At 46.0% G+C, this 20981-nt stretch overlaps 1 protein-coding gene across 2 annotated transcripts in view; it reads right to left on the bottom strand.

The window, feature by feature from the left end:
- The window catches only part of IGFBP5 (insulin like growth factor binding protein 5), a 49433-nt gene extending 44291 nt beyond the window's left edge, over nt 1–5142 (bottom strand). For both annotated transcript variants that reach the window (XM_044438325.1, XM_044438326.1), the window contains exon 1: nt 4072–5142. In XM_044438325.1, coding sequence (XP_044294260.1) covers nt 4072–4402 — 331 coding nt within the window. In that variant the 5' untranslated portion in view covers nt 4403–5142. The remainder of the gene's footprint in view (nt 1–4071) is intronic.
- Between the last annotated feature and the right edge of the window lie 15839 nt (nt 5143–20981).

Raw genomic sequence — 20981 nt, 5'->3', positions numbered from 1 at the left:
ACTAAGAAAGCCTTCCTTTCCCAGGTAAGGTTGCCAGGAGAGAGAGAGAGAGAGAGAGAGAGAGAGAGAGTGTGTGTGTGTGTGTGTGTGTGTGTGTGTGTGTGTGACATCCTCAGCATAGTGTAGCCACATTGGGAAGCTCTTCTGGACCTGTACCATTCTGAAATGCAGGCAGAGATTCAAATGATTGAATGCTCTTTCATCCTGAAAATTCGCAGCCCATGAAAAGCCAGCATACTAGGGAGAAGGATTCTTGCTGGGGCTTCCTTCTGATCTGCTCATTTTCTTATGTGCAGGACTGGTTAAAAAAAAGAGCATCTGTGAAGATGCATTCAGTCAAGTGAATGCAAATCAGCACACGCTTGCATTTCAATGTGGTTCAGTTCTGGGGGGAAGGAGCGCATGCTTCTGTGTATATGCTTCCAGTAGGATTGGCTTCACACAGATGATGGCAAGAAGAAAGTGGATAGATTGCATGGGGGTCCTACTGTAGGAACACGAGCAAATCATGGACATGAGCAGAGCATTAGAAAAGAGTATGGGCTGAAACGGTCCATACATCCTAGGAAAAGTAGATATGGGCAAAAAGGGCTGCTGCCCAGTGCTGGACAGAAGTTAAGCATTCACTTTTATATGGAAAACAAAGATATGGGGCAGGGATAGGGAAAGGCTGAACCGCTAGAAGTTGCTGGACTACCACACCCATTATCCTTCACCACTATCTGTGCTGGCTAGGGCTGATGGGAGTTGCAGCCCATCCAAGTCTGAAGGACCACACAGTCCTCACTACTGATGTAGGGCTGTGGCTGCTTTGGGCGTGGGAGGCTGCACCCCCACAGAGCAGGTGTGAGCCTTCACCTTCATGCGCCACAGCATGGAATGGTCAATTAGAAAGAACAGAGGCGCCTGGATTTTTTTCTAACTAGGCTTGGCCAATGTTTCATTTGCTCTGAGTGGCAATCATGTACCTTCACCCCTGGGCTCAGGAAAACTAAGGTACAGGGATCAGTCCCAGCTTCAAGCAGCCATCTCCTTGCCAAACCCAGATCACCATAGTCCATCCACAGCAGGGCACAGAACAGAGAAGGGTGAGAGGAATGCCTGCTTTGGAATCAAGAGGGCAGAAGAATGTTCCTGAGCAAAGAGGAATTTGCAATTAATTTATTATATATAGGCCTGACTTTTTCCCCTCTCTTCAGTTTCCAGCTCTGGGCCAATTTTGGTCATTGAGAGACCACAGCCGGGACTGGCTTCCTGAGCACTCGCTCCTTGGATTTCTGGCCAACCTGGCACAAGCCTTCAAGTTGAAGTCAAACTTCATTTTTCCCCTTCACCAGTTGCTTAGAAACATGCCTATGAAAATATACTTCTCCGTTCTCACACTCTACTGTTCTGGTGCCAAGAGCTTTTATTTTCCCTATGCCTTGCCCTCGGAAATTCCTGATTTTTTTTCAAGTCTTGCAGGCATAAAGTTATACCCAAGTCATTCATCTATTCCCAACACATTTCTGTCTCTGGGGAAAGGTGACTTTGGTATTATTTTCATGCACTGCTTTGAACAGGACTGGATTAAAGTTTAACTGAAGAGCAAAATGAGACTTCGCAAAATTCACTTGTAAGACTTGGGGGAGGGAATTGAGCAGGGGCAAGAACATTCTGAAGGATCCTCAAGAATATTCCAGACCCACTAGACCATTATGACAACTTTTGGAAAATGTCCAACTGATCCTTGATTTCAACAGGTATCTGATGTTTTCATCCTAGAAATGAGGAGATGGGCTAGCTATGTCATGAGTTCCCCATCCTTTTACTAAGGGCACAACCCAGAGAAGTCTTTATGTGTGAAGGAGTAACTTTTCTGATCCTAAAGTCCTCAAAATTTGGTGGACACCCAAGGCTGGCAGCCTAGTAATTCACACACAACCCAGTTATAGGTCCATGGCCAACTTGGGAGCTGTAACAGAGCGAGACGGAGGACCTGCTGTGCATTAGAAGGTCCCAGGCTTGGTCCTCTGTAAAAACTGGCAGCGTGAGGGCTGTATGCAGAGGAAAGAGAGCCTCTCTGTTTGCTTCCTCTTTCTTTGGGTTTTGCAAACATGCACTACCTCTGACGGGGCTTCAGAAGTTGCCGATTCTTGACACAGACAGACATTTCTGGAGCACCTGCTAAATGGTGCATGAGGGAAGGGGAGAAGGGCCTGGGAAGGGAAGAGGCTCAGGCATCTTCAGGCTAAATCAAAAAGCCAAACTGTTGCTGGTCTCATCTGTCTGTAAGTGGCAGTGTTGTAACTCCAAAGAGGAGTGCATGGCTTTGCATGCTGCTGTGTTTGCATCGGACTCTTCATGTTACCGACCAAGCACATGTGCTTGGGCTTGTGTGCAGGCACACATGCACACTCAGCTGCAAGATACTCACACAGAGAGATGATGTGCAACAGGGATCTTTCGCACAGCTTTAGTGTGTGTGAGTTTGTGACACGGCTTACTGGGTTCCAAGGCAGAAACCAAGTCCTCTCGCCCCTCTCCCTCGCAGAACAGACCAGTCCCACCTTACAGAACAATCTAGCCAAAGCCCTTGCCTTTAGCCCCTTCCAAAAGAAGCACCTGACCTTTTGCAAATTTGTTCTTTACTGAAAGAAACTTTCTCCCTGCCAGATGAAATGACAGCTAGACAGAGCCAATGCCTTCAAGCAACAGCAGCGGGAGAAGGAGGGGGAGGGGTGGAATCATAAAAGCAGCAAGATTTATGGGGTGTTGGGAAGGAGAAGCTGTAGCTGCAAATCTTCTCTGTGTGGATGCAACAGGCACTCTGGCAGAAAACAGATGCCTGCTTTTGCAGATGGGGATGAGAAACAATGGCTTTGGGGAGGGAGGCATGAAGCTCCCTTTGCACCCAGCTATTATCATTATCATTATGGTTATTGTTATTGATTTTATTTCTATACCAGCCCATAGCCAACGGTATGGAAAAAAGAAGGAGAAATGGCACAAATGGAATACAGGATGGGAAAGGTATTGGGTCAGGATTTGTTTTTCTCCCACCCCTACAAATGCTTAGCAAGGTTTTGCTTCCAAAAACACTTTAAAATGCATTACTTTATTCCACCTGCTCATTACTCTGCCAGAATCTCTTAGCCAACACCTCCTCCAAATGCAATACAAAGAAAATCCATTCTGGGGAGGGTGAGACAAGGCTGCATACACAGCTACGGAGGAGCTGCAGCGAGCGGGATTCAGCTGGGCATCTTTTCCCACAGAGATGCACACTGCAGAACGTTGCACAACAAAGGCCAAAGGAGGTGGACTGCTACTAAACCGGACAAGATAATGCAAGGCGACGCTTGGATGAGGGAAATCCCACTGGAGAAGTGCTTTTACTAGTAGCGACTTGGGTCTTAACGTTCTTATTCCTGGCTCTTTTGCTTAGCCAGTGCATTACTTCAAAGCATAGTAGGCAGCCCCATCCATCCTGCTCATTCTGCTGACTGGGGCCCTAGACATCTACTCCCACGTCCTGCCCCGTTGGCCCCATGGAGCAAAGAAAAATGCCAGGACCGAGGAAAGTGCTACTGTCCAGAGGGTGCAGTCAAAACCAAGTCAGAAACTCTGTCTGAGATACAACAGGTGGTGAAGAAAAATGATCAGAGAAAGAAGCATGGGAGAAGGGTAGGGAAGAACATCATGCAGTGGAAGCTAAGGAAGAGAGTGACTGGAGATGGAGCTGGAGCTGGAGATGGGGAAGGGGAATGGAGCAGGAGATGAAGCAAGGGCAAAGGAAATTGAACTGAAGGAAATAACAGCAGTGGGCTAGGGTGAAGACTACACAGGTCTGAAGGCATGTGGTGCGTGTGTCTGATTGAAGAAAGCAAGACAGATGCCCAGGAGGGATGACCCAGGCGTAATGGGATGGAAAGGTGGTCTGATGGGATAGGTGGTGCCTCCAGACGCTAGGCAGAGATGTTCAGAGCGTGCGAGGGCAGGCAAAAGGCAGGGATGCGCTTGAGGAAGAGAGTGGAGCGACATAAAGAGAGACCCCCTTGAAGCTGAGCCAAGGCCCAGGGCAGGACTCACCATTTTTGGCTTGCTCCCTGTAGCTCTTCTCATTGAGGCAGACCCCTCTGCCGTGGAGCAGGGCGTGCAAGGGCTTCTCTTCACCTTGGCGCGGCAGGCAGCGCAAACCTTGAGCGCACCGCTCCGTGTACACCCCGCACGACTGTCCTTCGGCCAGGGCGCAGGTCATGCAGCATCCACAGCCCGGCTCCTTTACCAGCTCGCAGCCCACGGGGCTGGGGGGGCACATGGAGAGGGCTTTTTCGTCGCAAGATTCACAGTGAACAAAGGAGCCCAAGGCATGCGAAAGCCCCAGGCACAGGGACAAGAGCAAGACCTGCGTCAGAAGCATCTTCAAGGCACTCGACGTGGGCAACCAAGGCAGTACTGATTGCCTTTTGGAGGAAAAAAAGTAAGATCTTTTTAAAAGAAAAAAATGTATCTCCTTCCTTAGATTCCAAAAGAGCTTTTCCACCTCAAAATAGTGTGTAAAAACAAAACAGATGCAAAATTAGACCAGGATGTCAAAATCTGTAGGCAATGACAAGTTGCAAGAATTACAGATGCAACAGGTTGGAGATGGGGGAAAAAAGTTGCTGGAAAATGGGTTAAACAAACAAAGAAAAAAAGAGCAAGGCTAGCTTTGGTGAGGCTGCACAAAGAGGTACAAAATAATCCACACGCCTCACTAAAAAAGCAGCGTCTGCAAGAGGCTGGGGAGGAGGAAGCAAAGAAGGGAACACGCTTCTTTTCTACTGTCCTGGTATTATCTGCAGCAAATTTAAAAATTAAAATTAAAAAAAGCCTAGAGCAGCGCTAAAGCAGGTAGAGCTGGGCTTTTGTCGAGAAGAGATTTCGCTTGGGACTGGCTGCTGTAATATATATATTACCCTCCTCTTCCTAGATTGGGTGAAGAACAACAAAGAGGTTTTGCTGTAAAGTTAGAGGATTTTTTTTTACAAAGTCGGCAGTAGAAAGAGAGTGAAGGAGGAAAAGGAAAAAAAGAGAGAGGGAGGGAGGGAGAGAAAAGAGAGAGAGAAAAGAATTCCACTTTGTAGATCTCCCAACACTTTCCCCCTGGAGAAGTTTCTAAAGAGACTGAATTGTGCCGAGCAGGCATGTCTTTTAAATAGACTGCCCCTGGCTGCCTGCCAGCCCCTTGCTGCAATCTGAGATCCCAATGACACCTCAGCCTGAACGGGTGCCAGCAACCAGGGCAAGATCAGTGCACACTCCAAATGCGGGTGGGGGTGGGCTCTGCCTGCGTGCGTGCGTGTGCGTGTGTGTGTGACCGCGCGCGCGCCCGCGCGCGTGCAGCTTCTGACTTCTAGGCTTCCAAAGTCTTGGCAAGGATCAGCAGCATTATCGTGAGTGGGGGCGCGCGCGCGCGCACAGACACGCACACGCACACACACGCACGCCCGCCCTGTCCCCAAGGCATCTAGTTGCCTTCTTCATCATGGACACAAGGAGGAATCGTGTTTCTCTTCAAGCCACAGGGAATATTTCAGAATACTCCAGAGGTGCGGTGTGTCATGTTTTTAGACAGCTTCCAAGGGCCAACATCACGCGTAGGCTTCTTAGGGAGCAAGCCCCATTGAATTCAATGAGACTTGGAGCCGAGTAAGTATGTATAGGGATGAAGGGAGTAGCAGGGTTGCCAATGTTTTCTTACTTGGTTATTTTTTCTGCTCCCTTCTGCTATGTCTTTAACAGCAGCATGATGTACAGCTGCTGGAGGATGACTGGGCTTCTCCCCAAGCTGGGAAAGACTTTACCTGCTGGTTCTTCAGATAAAGGTGCAGTGAAAAGCATAGGTGCAAGCCAGACATGATTTATTTTGGTCAGTTGGCAACACTAACTGCAAGAAAAGTTCGTCTTGCTGTGCCTGCCTTCCCATCACTGCATGCACCATGTGAAGAGATGTTCACAGTATCCAGCTCATAAGCATTTCATTAACCCACCATGAATCTACAGCCTTGCATTTTCCAGGTGAGGTGCATCACTAGGGCATGTTAGGCCAAGGAGCTGTTTGCCAGATTGGCCTGGCAACTCCTTTAGCATATACCATGTCTTTGGGTTTTAACGTGGCGTCTGTTGACACGGGTCGTAACATCATTGCTGCAGGGTGATCATCTGTTTGGATTTCTAGATGCACAATCTGCTCAATGGGGTTGTGCAACACTGACTCTCTCTCTCTCTCTCTCTCTCTCTCTCTCTCTCTCTCTCTCTCTCTCTCTGTGGCAGGGTGGCAAATGCTTCTTACCACTCAGCCATGACTGGCACAGCCAAATGTACACTGATCTTGTCCTTTTGTGGCATTCACCACAAAAGCATGATGTGTCTAATGAAAACTCAAGAAAAGGTGAGCTTTGTAACGGGGATGTTCAGCATAAAAATCACACACATCACAGATTACAAAGGCATCCTTACCTTTTCTGCCCTTCCTGGTGCTCTTCAGAAACCTCACCTTGCAAACATCCCAGATCTAGAAAGCATAATGTTTCCCTCCACAACTCTAAGCAAGGAGAAGTGCAGAATAGATTCTCGTATGTTATAGGATGGCCTTCTTTCTTTGTGAATGACTGACTGTAAAGGTGGAAATAGATAAGAACTACATGACTACCAGTGGCCTTCCTAAGCCCCTAAAACCCAAAACACAGCTTTGCAGAAAACACAGCATATTGAGTTCTCAAACCACAGAAAAGCATTCTGAAATCTGACCTGTATATCACCTGTAAAGGCAGCGGTCAGTTGTGTTACCTTTGAACAAAGAAAAGCTGGGGACTGGTGAGTGGGGATGGGGGATGACAGAAAGCAATCTGTCATTTTTGTCTGAGATTCACAAGTAGCAACCCTCCGGTCTTCCTTCTCAGTTAGATTTTCCTTCTCTCTACAATCTCGAATATGCCTGCATTGCATGGCTTTTGCCACTAGAATGCACCCTTATCTATGATAAGTCATTGGTTCTGCTGTTTAAAAATATTAACCCCTTTCTGCCAACTTGCCTTTGCTTGAATGCTCTTAACGACTGCCTTAAATTCTCTCTCTTGCCACCTATTACCAGGGGTGGCTGGAGACCTCGGAGATTTCTTCCTTTTCTTTCTTTTTTTCAGAACATTGATCCCAAATACCCAAGAGCTGACAATTAGTTGGCAATTATCTGGTAGAGACCATTCAGAGCAAGATGGGTTTGATACTTCCCTGCTTCTTCGTAGTGACTGAGAGCCTTTAAGCCCGGGGTGGGCAATTTGTGGCCCTCCAGGTATTTCGACCCTTAGATGGGCTCTTGGGCTGATCCTGCATGGCTTTGCTTGTGCTCTTTTCAACTGTAGGCCAAAGCATCTGGAGAGCCACAAGCCACTATCCCTGCTTTAACCACTGTGGGACAGGCAGGAGTGAAAAAGATGCAACTTTCTGCTACTTTTCCAGGCAGGACAAAGTGGCATTGAGGGGAACATGTGCTCTGTACAGATGGTGGTAGATGGGGTGGTCTCAGGTGAAGGGGTCCCCTCACAGGCTGCACCCCCTCATTTACGATACCTCAGTCTTCCCTCTATGCATAACTTCCCAGTGATTGACATTTTACCAACTACTAGTCATCACCAAAGTTCTGCTGCACATGATGCTCTATAGTAATTTGGCCATCCTAAGAAAGTCCTACCTCATATCCCAATGTTTACAAACGGGAAGATGACAATGACTTTTGCAAAGCCAGAAAGACAGTTCCTGAATGACCAGGAGCTTGATACTATCTTCAGTGCTCCTCCACCCCTCCCCACCCCACCCCACCCCTCATCCTGAAAAGCCCTGCCCTGCCCTGCTCTGTATTTTGAAGGCAACTTGCTTGCCATAACCAGCCAATAAAGCTTCTGCTGTCAGGAAGCTGAATGTGACCATTTGCTGATGTCTACAGATCAAATGGTTTGATAATGGCAAAGGAGCCAATGGCACTAAAAAGTTGGCAACTGTGCCCATCTCCCTGATCCAGGTCTTGTAGCCTACCAACTCAAATCAAGATCAGACCAAAGTGGTAATTTTTACCTTCAGCTTAATGCCTGTCATAAACCTTATTGCTTGCTATGTTTTTGTGGATAGGGAAACAGCAGGAAAGGAGCAATAGGTTGTGTTACCTGGCTGGCAAGAGAGAGAAACACACTGGCATAAGGTGGCCAAACAAATTGCAGAAATGTTGCATAAGTTAATTTATATTCATAGATGCACATCTATGCATTACATTGTAATATGATGTATCTCATCATAGTGTGGGAACCTGTGACCAGGCAGCCTGTGTGCCTTGCTAATCTGCCGCACAAGTGCTTTTGAGCAGCAACTTCAAGAGCAGCCTCTTCCTTCTGAGCTCTCTCTCTCTATATATATATTGAGCTTAAACTGGAAATGGAAGATGGTCCTCTGTAAAGCAGGAAACATGGCACTCTGTGCCAGAGGAAGTGGTGGGAAGTGGGACATGTGTCAGCTGATGGGTGGTTGTTGAAACAGGAAAGCACAGTGAACCATTACAGTTGTTTAATCCAAGATACAGTCAGGAGAGCTGTTAATTAACCACCCTATCTCCATGTTTCCTTATTTTGGATAAGCCGCTTGGGTGTGGTGATGCTTCAGCTCCACAGCCTTCTCGATGACTCCTGTTCTCTTCATCCTTTTCAGTCTTGCTTCCACCATGTTTAGGAACCGTCTTTGGGGAGTGTGAGCTTTGTGGTTCTTCTGGTCCTTCCATTAATTTATCCAGTCCCCTTTGAAAGCTGTCCAAATTGGTAGCCATCACTTCCTGTTATGAAGTGAATCCCACAGACTGACTGTGCACTGGGTGAAGAAATATTACCTTATATCTGTCGTGAATCTGCCATCAGTCCATTTCATGGGATGACCCCGTTAGAGTATAGCATTATGGGAGAGCAAGAACACTGTCTCCCTCTCCACTGTCTCCACACCACAAATAATCCTGTGCTCTTCTACCACATCTCCCCTTACTCACCCTTTTTAAAGCTAAACAATCCCAGCTGTTGTATGTGTTCCTCGCTGGTAAGTTGCTCCAGCCCTTTGACCATTTTAGTTGCCCTTCTCTGCACTGTTTCCAGCTCTATAATGTCCTTTCTCAGCTCCAACAACCAGAACGGTATGCAATACTCGAAGTGCAGTTGCACCATAGATTTGTAAAAGGGCAGCATGATCTTGACAATTTTATTTTAAATTTTAAATGGTTAGGCAATTTCCTAATTATGCCTAACATGGACTTTGCCTTTTTCACAGCAGCTGCACAGTGGGCTGACATTTTCATTAGCTGTTGACCTAACTGGAAAGACTTTAAACTTGCTCATAATCATACAGTTGTCTTCAGTGCTGGTTGTGCCTTATTAGAAAGCATTTCTGTCCAAGCAAGATGCTAATGCCTCCAATCCATCCCCCCCAACCGCCCCCCCCGACTTCTGGCTGCTTCTGGTAGGGGTGGGGGGCTGCCCCTGCCACTTCAGTGTGGGGCTTGTGAACAGAATGGGATATGGCAATGTGGGGTGAGAAATCCACGTCTGGATACCTTGCTTTGTGTGAGGGAAAGGACTTTTCTCTAAGGCAAAGCCACAGTGGGGTTCATTCCAAAGGAAATCTGCATCCATCATTTTGTATAATCTTGAAACTATGTTCTTTCCTCATCCCCAGGTTTGGAACTGTTTACTCAGACTAGACTCAGGCTTTAAACCCTATATACTGCATTAAGCTTAACCTAACCTTCCTGACCTGGACCCCAAGATATGTTGGTCTACAACTTGCAAAATGAATTTCTGACCTTTGGCCATTCTGGCCGGGGTCAATGGGAGCAGTAGTCCAGAACATTTGGAGGGCACCGGCTTGCCTGCCTTGGAAATCGGAAAAATGGCAATTTGTCTGATTTTAAGTTGGTTTCATTTTTGAATGTTCAACTGCAAGCCCAATTTCCACCCAAACATCTAAACTCAGCCATTTGGGTTCCAAGTACAAATCCTATACACTGATTATACCCCAGGTACTTGATCCATGAGAGCAAGGTGGGAGCTACTCTGTTCACTGAAGGAATCATTGCCTCCAACTGTTTCTTATGGATAGAAGCTGTGAAGAGTATTTCAGTCATGCCTCTTTCTGCAGCCATGGGTTTCTAGATACTTTCATGCAATTTTGCAGCAAGGTGCTGAATTCTGATTTGATGTAATCTACTGTATGTTGTAGGTCCATCACCACCCTGTTTATTGCTGCTCATTCTCTGGAAATGCTGGTGTCATTCAGCATATTCATCTGCTCCATGCTTCACAACTAGCTTCAGGCTATAATGCATAAAAGTGTTAGCTTTCCAAACTGAGATGAAGGGATGGAGCATATGTCTTCTAGATAGTTTGGCCTGACATGTGTATTCTGGTGCCACTTGACACATCAGACTTTTTGGGGGCATCCAGAAAGGCTAATGGATGACTCATGGATAAGAATTGAGTTTATCTGGAAGGGATTCTGGCCAAAGAGCTGTGTAAAAGGAAAATAATAATAAAACATATTTTTTAAAGCTTTTGTGGAGCCAACTTAAGCTTTACAAGCTTGAAACAAAGAAGGAAGGAAGGTTTTCACACAATTAAAAAGAATATAAAGGAATCAGATTCCTTGAGGATTTAGATATCTCCATCCAGAAATGCCAGCAGATAATGCCAGTGTGTGAGGATGAAAGAAAAGACAAGGCTAAGCCAAGAAGTGCATTGGCCAACCAAATTTAGTTAGCTCGGCTTGGTGGAAAACTGACAAAAGAGCAAACAAAATGTCACTTAACTGTGCCAGCACCAGGGAATGGACAGCCCTTGGGCAAGACACCCTCTATGGCCACCCCTCAGTGAGTCCACTGTCTCAGCACCATGGTCAGCAGCTGCTCCAGCTCCTCATCGCCTTTCCCATCAGGGCTCCCACTTGCTTGCGTGGCAGGAGGAAGCCAGGAGGCCAGGAGGCAGTGGCATCTACTGGGCCTTCTCACCAGCATTATTTCCAGGCTAGACAAGAGGCGGGTGAACAAGTAGGTTGTGGTGCTGGAGATGAACTGTAGGGGGTTCTTGTCTGCCAGCCCCCGCTGAACTGTGGGTCCTCTGCAGCACCCAACCATGCCTACCCTTGATGCCCATCTCAGCATTTGGTACCCCCGTTTGGGATGCTTAGTAAGTGTTATGATTGAAAACCTAATATGGAGAGCATCTTCTTCCTCATCCATGACTGCATGAAGTGAACCATGAAATAGAAGTCTCAGTCTAGGTCATATTTAAAGGGTTTGGGATGAAGGCAAGTTTTTCTCTGCTAATTAAGGAATGCAAACAAGGTACTGCCAGAAGGCAGTTGTTTCTATGAAGCACCCTTATCACTACTGTGATAATTGCACTAACCCTGCATCAGCAATTGATAACTGTACAAAAATACTGGAACAGATGAGAGGGAACACTCCTCTTGGCTTTTTCCCATGCAAGGCGAGGGAGTGATGAAATGTTCCAGCCTAAATCCAGCCAGCAGCTTCTGACCTAATCAATTTCACTTGTCTAAAAAGAAGAGAAAACCTTCCTGTCCTTTAATCATGTGGCATTGCTGCAAATGAGGAGTGTCTTTGCATTGGTCCCTTTTACTTTATTCAAGGGGCTAACCTGAGCCTCCTGCAAATGCATGACATGTGCCTCCTGGTCCAGTTGGTTCCTGCAGTTGTTCCAGCAAAATGTGTCGTTCTTTCCAAGCATTCTTATCCTGCTCTTTAGTCAAAGAGCTAAATCACTAATTGGGCCATCTCTGCTCTTGGGGCTGCCATCTAAAAAGCCATGAGGCACAAAGAAAGAGATTGGGGGAGTGGGGGAGGCTCCGTGCCGGTGATGCTCGAGTCAGTTGCCCAGGTGGGTGGGAATAAGCTGACTGAACTCCAGTTTGCATGGCATGTGCTATTCTTCTGGGCCAGCCTTCTTCTTCTTTCTTTTTTCTAGGCTCTTAGCCATGTTCATAGGAGGGAGGGGGAACTTTTGACTTCCCCAGGTTATAGCTTGAAGCACTCTGAAAACGTGTAAAACCAGTTTGACTAGAGATGGTGATGGGACACACACACACTCACTTGGTGAGTCAGCTCTTCACCAGCCTATCTCCAGGGTTTTGGAAAAGCTTCAGGCTCTTCCAGGCAAGGCCAGTAATTGAAGGGAGGGTGGGGAGGTCTTAACCTTACTCCGTGTGTGCGGGGGGGGGGGGGGGGGGGGGGGGGGGTGGTACATACAGTCCTGGAGGAGGGAATGGCATTTCCCACTTGCACCCTGGAAATTGGCCTGTTGCTGCTATGGGAAGTGCCAGCAAAGAGGATATGTGGACACAGTGTGCGTGCGCACCTTGTACTTGAATCCGATTCACCACAAAAGGCCTTGAAGTGCATTCTCTGAATCGTGGAGCTCTCTGCTGAAGCCCTCTGCTGGCACTCAAAACCTCATGTGCTTTGACTTGGGCGATGGGGGAGAGGGAGCAGAAAGGTGATAGCTGTCTCCCACCCCCTCCATCTGGTCTGTGCTGCCCCACCCCGCTGGATCCAGGCACTGGGAGTCAGTGGCTTTCAGAGGCGAGCCTTCTGCACACAGGTGGGCTCCTTGTGCCATTCAGAGGCTCAGTGCCCATCTTTTTAGGCATTCTTGTATCGACTCATCCTAGTAAGAGTTGACAAAAACACCATGTCTTTCACTGTATTTTTAATTGTAATAATGCCTTTGAGCAATGTATAAACCACTTAATTAAACCTGGATACAAAATGCCCACATTTACAACATGTATAAATAGAAAAGGCAAAATGTCTTAGTGAAAGCATTTAAGATCAAAAGATAATCAGAGAAAGAACATTTAACGGAGTGGGTAGCATCACCAGGCAGGGTGATAAGCCAGGTCCTTGACTAGTGGCTAAAGCGTGCCGCGGCTGGGGTGCACCAGGATGGCTTCCACCATGCAAAACGCCTGCTTCTGGGTCATTGCAAGATGGCAGTTGGAAGAGCTCGGTCTCCCCTGAAGATCTTCGTGGCTACCTAGGGCTCAAACAGGGAAGGTGACCTGTCAGGGTGTTCAGCAAGGAAACTCTGAACTTGGTCTGGTGGCTAACAGGCAGCCAGTGCACTTGCTACAACATGTGCCCAGCCAGGCGGCCCGCTTATCTTTCTGGCTGCTGCATTCTGTGCCAGCTGCAGCTCATGCAGCAAGCGGAAGGGTCGCCCCGTGGAAAGCTCGTTACGGCAACCTGAACCTGAAGTTCCCGGTGCATGGACTCCAGTGGCCAGGCTACCCTGTCCAGGAAAGGACACAATGGACCTCCCAGCCGAAGCTCTCACTTTGCTGCAAAGGAGCATTCTTAGGACTTTCTTGGTGCAATTGTGATGATGAGGGCTAGGGGGCATAGTGGATTCACAACTGCTGCAGCTGCAGAGCATTTCGGAGTCAGCCTAGCACACTATGGTGAATCCAAGGATTTCTTTGCAAGCAGCGTTCTGCGTGGCTACAAGGAAGCACACCAAACTGTGAAGGCAGCACCAGCGCTTGGGATACTAAGGTGCTTCTTGAGACATACTGGCTTCACTGCATGCATGCTTACATTTCCCCAATAGTCTGAGTGATGTGGACACTGGTCTTTGTGGTTACTAGCACACTGGCAATGTCCCATGGGATCACTTCACCCACTATTTGGTGGAATCTAGGACCCCTTGCCAAAATAAACTATTGGGAGATTTTTTAAAAATTATTTCAGAGAACACGATCCTTATAGGCCAGTTTTCCATCAATACAATATGAAGAAACCATTTTGTTTCACTGAAAAATCAGATTATCCACCTTTTCTTACATACAATACAGCAGTTTCTCCAGATCACTTTGCTAGTTAAGAAACCCATTATTAATATTAAGTTATAGTGTTCTCCTTCTTGGTGATGAGAATCTAGACTGTGCAAACTTATTAACACATGCCCACACAATTTTTTCTAAGAGCTGATTCTCATACTCAGGTTTGGTGGAGAAGGACATATCACCTTGTCTAACTTTGTGCGTGTGTGTTTTTTGTAATCTTGTTCTTTCTTGAAGATGCTTGGTGAAATGGAATTGCAACTTTTTCCTCCTGCCATTTTTGGTTGGTGATGATTTTTTGTGAAGGTACCTTCTTAATATTCAATCTCATGCAGTTAGAAAGAAAGGTCAGTTCAGATGGATTATTCTATCTAAATGAAGGAAACTGGCTGTGCCTTAGGTGCTGACCCAGGTCTTTTCTTAATATTAGGAAAGACCTGTAAAAACAGGCTGCAGCTCAGTGGTAAGTGCGTGTGTTGCATGCAAACCGTTCCATGTTCAACCTCTGGCATCTCCAGGTAGGGCTGGGAAGGACTCCAGTCTTCAACCCCGGAGAACTGATGTGAACCAGTGTAGACCAGCCTTCCATAACCTGGTTCCTTTTGGATGGGTTGACTTCCACTCCCATGAGCCCCGGCCAGCATGGCCAATGGTAAGGAATGCTAAGAATTATAGTCCCAAGCAATGAACTTGGGACCTTCTGCATACAGAACACAGATATCATCAGTCACATGGTATCTCAGATCAAGCCAATGATATGTTGTGGCTTATAGACAGGACCCAGATGCAAACCTTTCTCCATCCAGATCTAACATAGGCACCAAGCAAGAATCTGGAGAGATGACTCAGCCTTTTATCTGCTCAGTATCATTCTGCTGGTAAAATGTGGATGTTTTCTGAATGTTAGCAGAAATACTAAATGAGGGAGTACCATGGGGGTCACTCTTCCTCCAGTTGTTAGTTAGAATTACATTGTTAGATTGTCCCCAAACTGATGTTCTCTTGTCAGTGTAACTTCCCCAATTCATACACACACTGCAAATTTATTTATTTATTTATTTTTATTTTAAAGCATTGCTATACCATTCGATTAGCACAATGCATATAGAATACAATTTTAAAATATACCATATATTGCTTAATTTCAGAACAAATTTAAAACAGACACGCCTATAATGCCAAAATAATTTTAGAATAAAATGGCACATGGTAAAGACCATCAGCAAGGGGTGAAAACAACACAAGGCACAGCAGGAATAAACAGGCAGAAAAAGTCAAACAGTACAAAGCTCTAAAAGCACTCAAACAGTTCCATGGACAGTAAAGCAATTAAAAACATAAAATACAAAGTATCCATAAAATTAGTCAGATTAAAAATGGGATAAAATTAGTGATGGGTGAACATACTCCAAGCTAATTTGTTTACTCAGAAAATAACAAAGCTGGGGAGGGTTGGGTGGAAGTTCATCCTGACAGCCACTTAAAGGGGAAACATCTTCTCCCCTTTAAGTGATATGTGTGATATCCAAGAGCATCTTGGGAGCTGTAGTTTGGAATCAGGTAGCGGTTCCTGGGGCTGGAGCTGTGGTGGCTGCATCGTGGCGGAGGGAAGCTGCTACGAAGATAGTAGGATGAACAGATATTTAGGTGGAGGGAGCACTGTTAAGCTCTCCTCTTCCTTGCAGAGTCAGACTGGTTGTGGCAGCAGTGGCAAGCAACATCAGACTAGGCAAGGAAAGACTTAATCCAAGCCATGCAACACATGAGTAGAAAAGCTCTTGCTTAGCTAGAGATTCACATGCTTAGAAGCTCTCAATCAGTTCTGAACTTACTTGTGAATTTGTAAATTGCCAGTGCTGGCTCTTAAAGGGGTGAGCATTACAAACTGGCCCGGTTTGCCATGCAAGTGAACAAAGTATGAAATCGGGCAGCAGCAGCAGCAGATAAACTAGCAGCCACAAGTGATAAAACTAAAAGTAAAACGAGTAAAAAGGTAAAGAGGGCAAAGCTCCAAAAGTACTTTAAACAGTTTCTAAAAATGTCTAGGAAATTAAAGCTTTTTCACCCAGTGCTGGGAAGACCAGGCAAACTTCTCTGTGGAGGGTACTTCCCAGATGGAAAGTCATAACTAAAAAGGCCCTCTCTCTTTTGTTCACCTTACTTGCCTCATTAGTTGGGGGTCTGAGAGAATGGACCATAAGGAAGGCTGAGCGCCAAAGGATTGAGGTCTTTGAATTGTGGTGCTGGAGGAGACTCCTGCGAGTCCCTTGCAAGGCGATCAAACCGGTCAGTCCTAGAGGAGATCAACTCTGACTGCTCTTTAGAAGGCCAGATACTGAAGATGAAACTCAAATACTTTGGCCACCTAATGGGAAGGAAGGACTCCCTGGAGAAGACCCTGATGCTGGGAACGATTAACGGCAAAAAGAGAAGGGAATGAGGTGGCTATTTGGAGTCACTGGAGCGATGGGTGTGGGCTTGGGTGGACTCCAGGGGGTGATGGAATACAGGAGAGCCTGGAGGAATGCTGTCCATGGGGTTGTGATGGGCTGGGCACAACTTTGCAACTAACAACAATTTGAGAGAAGCCTCTGATAATGACCTTTGGGAGGGGACAGTCCTTTAGAGAACTTGACCTCAAGCTGTTTAGGAGTTTAAAGGGCAAACCAATACAGTCATACCTCAGTTCACAAACGCTTCTGCCTGCAAACAATTCGGTTCGCGAACAGAAAGTTGGGCAACATTTTGCTTGTGTTCGCGAACTCTGCATCAGGGGACGAACATGATCGCGGCCATCTTCCCTGCACCACGACCACGTGTCAGAGCGTGTTTGAGTGGGGAGGATGGCTGCTTTCGTGTTCACGCAGGGAAGATGGCTGTGATTGTGTTCTTGTGGGGAAGATCGTGTTCTTCCCTGCTCTGACACATGGTCATGGCTTCCTGTAGTTCAGATTGTGGTTGCAGACTCTCCCGGCAAACAATAACCTCCCCACCCACCTTCCTGTCCTCCACACCAGAAGTCACCTCAAGCAAGGTTAGTGTTCTCTCTCTTCATAATCTACTGTACTTTGTTTCATACCTTTGTGGTTAAAAAAAAATTACATATGGTTCAGAACGGAGTGACGTTATTTACATTGAACCTTATGGGGAAGTTTGACTCAGTTTGCAACCAATTTGGTTCGTGACCAGAATAGAGGAACAAATTAAGTTTGTGAACCGAGGTACCACTGTACTTTAGATTGGGCTCAGAAACTGACTGGTAGCCCATGAAGATATCAGAGTACTGGCACAATGAGAGTCTGTTGGCTGCCAAACTGTTTAGATTAGCTTGGTTTGGATTAACTGAAATTTTCAGGCTGTTTTCAAAGGCAGCCGCATACATTATGTGCATTGCAAGAAACCAGATGGGAGGCTACTAGAATTGTTGCAAGTGCTGTCTGTATAGTTAGAATGGTAGTTGGTCTATTAGCCCAGGTTGATTAAAGGTGCTCTTTACTTGATAATCTTAGAGCAGACACTCTCAGCCTATCCTAGAAGGTTGTTGTGAAGACAAAATCTCATGTCTCCCCCACTTTGGAAGGGAGGTGGGATAAAAACAGATCTCCTCATCTTTTCACCATAAATTATCTCTCTCTCTCATCCCAAGCCAAAGTGCTGCTTATTTCAAACATGTGAAAGGTGGGGGGAGATAAGAGTGAGGCAACTTGTGTACATCTGCTGAAGTGGCAGAAATCTGAATCGCTCTCAACATCCTAGACGAAAAGGTGACCAAGGCACAAACCAGGGTTGGAATTGGCTGGGAAAAAGGGAAAGTGCCAGCAGCTGAAGAGCAGAAAACACCTGCACCTAATAAAAGCAAATGGAAACCATCGTCAGCAAACAGCAAAGAAGATCAATTTTTAAAAGAAGTATAAATCCAGCATTGTCTTGTGGAAACACACTGACAAACACAGAGGCCTCTTAAATTCTGTAGGCGCTGGGCAGTTATTTACTTTGCAATGCAGTGAAAATACAGGGAACCAGGCCTGGCAACTGCTGTGGAATTGGCTGAGTTGCCAGTCAAGCTATTGGGGAACAAAACATGAATGGAAAGGAACTGCAGAAGTAGACAGAAACAGGCAAACAGCTATTGAATAAACCACAATTAGTGAATGCAAGGAAGATCATTTGGGCTTTGGATTCTGGAGTTTTTAAAATGGTCAATTCTATCCTTGCTGTGTTGATGTCTACAGATGCTAGAGGGATGAGAGATTGGAATAAGGGTAGATTTAGATGCATTTAGTCACTCTGGATGGGAATGGAATCAATTATCTTTAGTAGTAATATATTGCATTTATATGCTGCCTTTCTTCTTGCAAGACACCCACAGTGGCTTACAAGGTTTCCCTCCTTTCCATTTAGCCTCACAATAGCAACCCTGTTGGTAGGCTCAGCTGAGAGCCAGTGACTGGCCCAAAGTGACCCAGTGGCCCCCATGGCTGACTGGGGACTAGAACCCAGATCTCCTGAGTCTCAGCCCAACCCTCTTCACCACCACACTGGTTCTCACACTGTGGCCTCAGATGAGGTGGAGAAAGAGGCTTTGCAGGCTCTGGCAAGTGATGCCAAAGAGGCCATTCAGACTGGGCTCTGGCAAGTGATGTGACAACTTATGGTTTCAGCGCCCCTTGGCAACTGGGGACAAGAAACTAGGAGGCAATTGTCAAACCTCCATTGGTGAAAATATAAAATCCAGCTGCTCCCTCCTTTCTCCATCCTAGATGAATCAGGAAAACAGAAGAAGATGAATGAACACCCTCCCGCATTCACAATACTTATTATACTACAAGCGTATCGTTTCAATTTTCCAGTTTACCAAGCAGTTTGCAAGATTAAGAAAAAAGGTGCAGCCCATTGGAAGCCATGAAATTCACGAAAATGATAAACCTTATTTTTTCAAAGCTTTGATTCCTTAGGGGCAAATTGCTACTTAACATTTGGAGCAATAAAACTCAGACACACACTGACATCATATTGATTATTTGTATATCCTTCTCATATATATGTGTGCATGTATCCCTCTCTCTCTTCTTCCATATTGCTTAGCTATGTCCCATCAAGTACACTGCACTTTGCTGAGTCCCATAAGTTGCACACCAATCACGGGCCCCAAAGTTACATTTCACAAATGGGGAAGGACTAGAAAAGGAGCGGAGGAGAGAGATAAATGAGAGCAATGACGGCACAGTCAGATGAGCTTTGGCTTGGTATTTCTGGAGCAAGACTAAACTACCGTAACAGAGAACCCCTTAAAATCCATGTGTGGCATATGTTATGAAAGTTACAGACCAGTGCTTCCCTTCAGAGTTGGCCTATGCAAATACACAGCATTAGAATTAAATTCCTTGAATGCAGTTGAGCAATTGTGTGGAAGGACTTCTTAACAGCATTGCCTGCTGCATATTTGGTTGGCCCTAGAAAAGGTATTTCCTGATGGTCTGTTTTGGGATCAAGATTATGATTTTTTTCCCCAGGTTTGTTGTTTCTCGTGTTTTAACAATTTTCCTCATTTCCAATTCATCAGTTTTGCTGAATTTCTGGCCAGCACTTCGTTTGCGTTACGTTATAAGATTGCCAAAGAGGCATGAAAAAATGCATCATCTTGCAAAATGACAAGCAAAGTTTTCCAAGTTGTTGGCATATGTTGAGACTGGTGACTTTTTCCACTACTGTGGCTCTTTAAGGTTGCAATCCTATATCCCATTTAACTGGTGGTAAGTCCCATAACCCAGTATACATTGGCTACTGGGGCTCACCAAAGAATTTGTGGAAAAGATCAGTCTGTGCTTTATAGACTGCAGCAAAGCCTTTGACCGTGTGAATCACGGGAAGCGGTGAATGGTCCTGAAAAAATGGGTGTGCCTGAGCACCTGATTGTCCTGCCTGGAGATTGTCACCAGTCTCCTACTGTCCTCCAGAAGCAACCATGTGAATCCACACTGCAGATGTTCCACAGTCTCTGGGTAAAAGTCCCTTCTGTGTACAGGCTTATAGCAAGTGGAGGACCTATGTGGTCATCTGTGAGGTTCCAAGACGACTTTTTCTGCTGGGCTTGTGAGGTTTGCAAGCGGCCTGGTTTTGTGGAGCCATAAGAACCTTGGAGAGACTAGGAGATGAGCCGTGCGCCTACGATGTCACTCCATCATAAAACTGTTTACAACTGCAATCTTTCTTTACTGTAAACCTGCCATGAAGGCTCAGCGATTTGGCAGGATAAGTGTGGAGGCAGATGTGAAACATCTGGAGCTTTGTGCAAGATGAGCATGCATATGTCTGGTGTCCTGCACTTGTTGAGGCCTCTGGGGAGTCAACTTCTGGATGGATGAATATATACAAGTGAATGAGGAGGGATGACAAATTGGAAAATGGAAGATGCTTGGATCAAAGGTGATCTCCATGCAGAAGGCATTCAGTGTTCAGAGGCAATGCAAATGCACCAAATGTTTAGTATCCTGTGGCTGGAAGAGCACAGACAGTGCACTAGTTTGGCAGGGGCCTACCTGCTGTGCACACACCTGAAGCAGAATAGCACATGGCTGGATCCTCTCTGAGGTGGCTCCCACAACATTAACAAATTTAGCAGCAGGTGTCAGAATGATGCCTAAGGATTTGGGCCAACTGGGGACAAGCACATATGTTTGAGAATAGTGCTTTGCAACCAGGAGCACAATGGTTTGATACACAGCCTGGAAAGAAATACTGACAGACGCTAAGGGTTCCTTATCTGAGTAGAATAGACAATCTTGAGGTGGAAATATGCCAGATTTTCTGGTCATAATATTTGATGTGTTGTTTGAATTGAGGGCCTCAAAATGTGATGCTAGTATCAGTTCAGGACTCTGTTTCTGAAAATCTCATTTGTGATGTGGGGAAATCCTACCCTTGTCCATTAAACACAGCTCCATTTTTGGGCCTTAACTGAATGGGCAAAGGAGCAGGAATACTGGCAAGGGTGGCCATGTTTCCTTCTTTAAGGAGTCTTATATTTGAAGAGGAGAGCTGTTAACTTAAGGGTGCGCTTTATTTGAAGGGTGATC

This window comes from Varanus komodoensis, unplaced genomic scaffold (assembly GCF_004798865.1).
Source record: "Varanus komodoensis strain SLA01 unplaced genomic scaffold, ASM479886v1 scaffold32, whole genome shotgun sequence".
NCBI classification, from domain to species: Eukaryota; Metazoa; Chordata; class Lepidosauria; order Squamata; family Varanidae; genus Varanus; species Varanus komodoensis.
The sequence above is the reverse complement of the archived record's forward strand: the minus strand, read 5'-3'. Positions and strand labels throughout refer to the sequence as shown.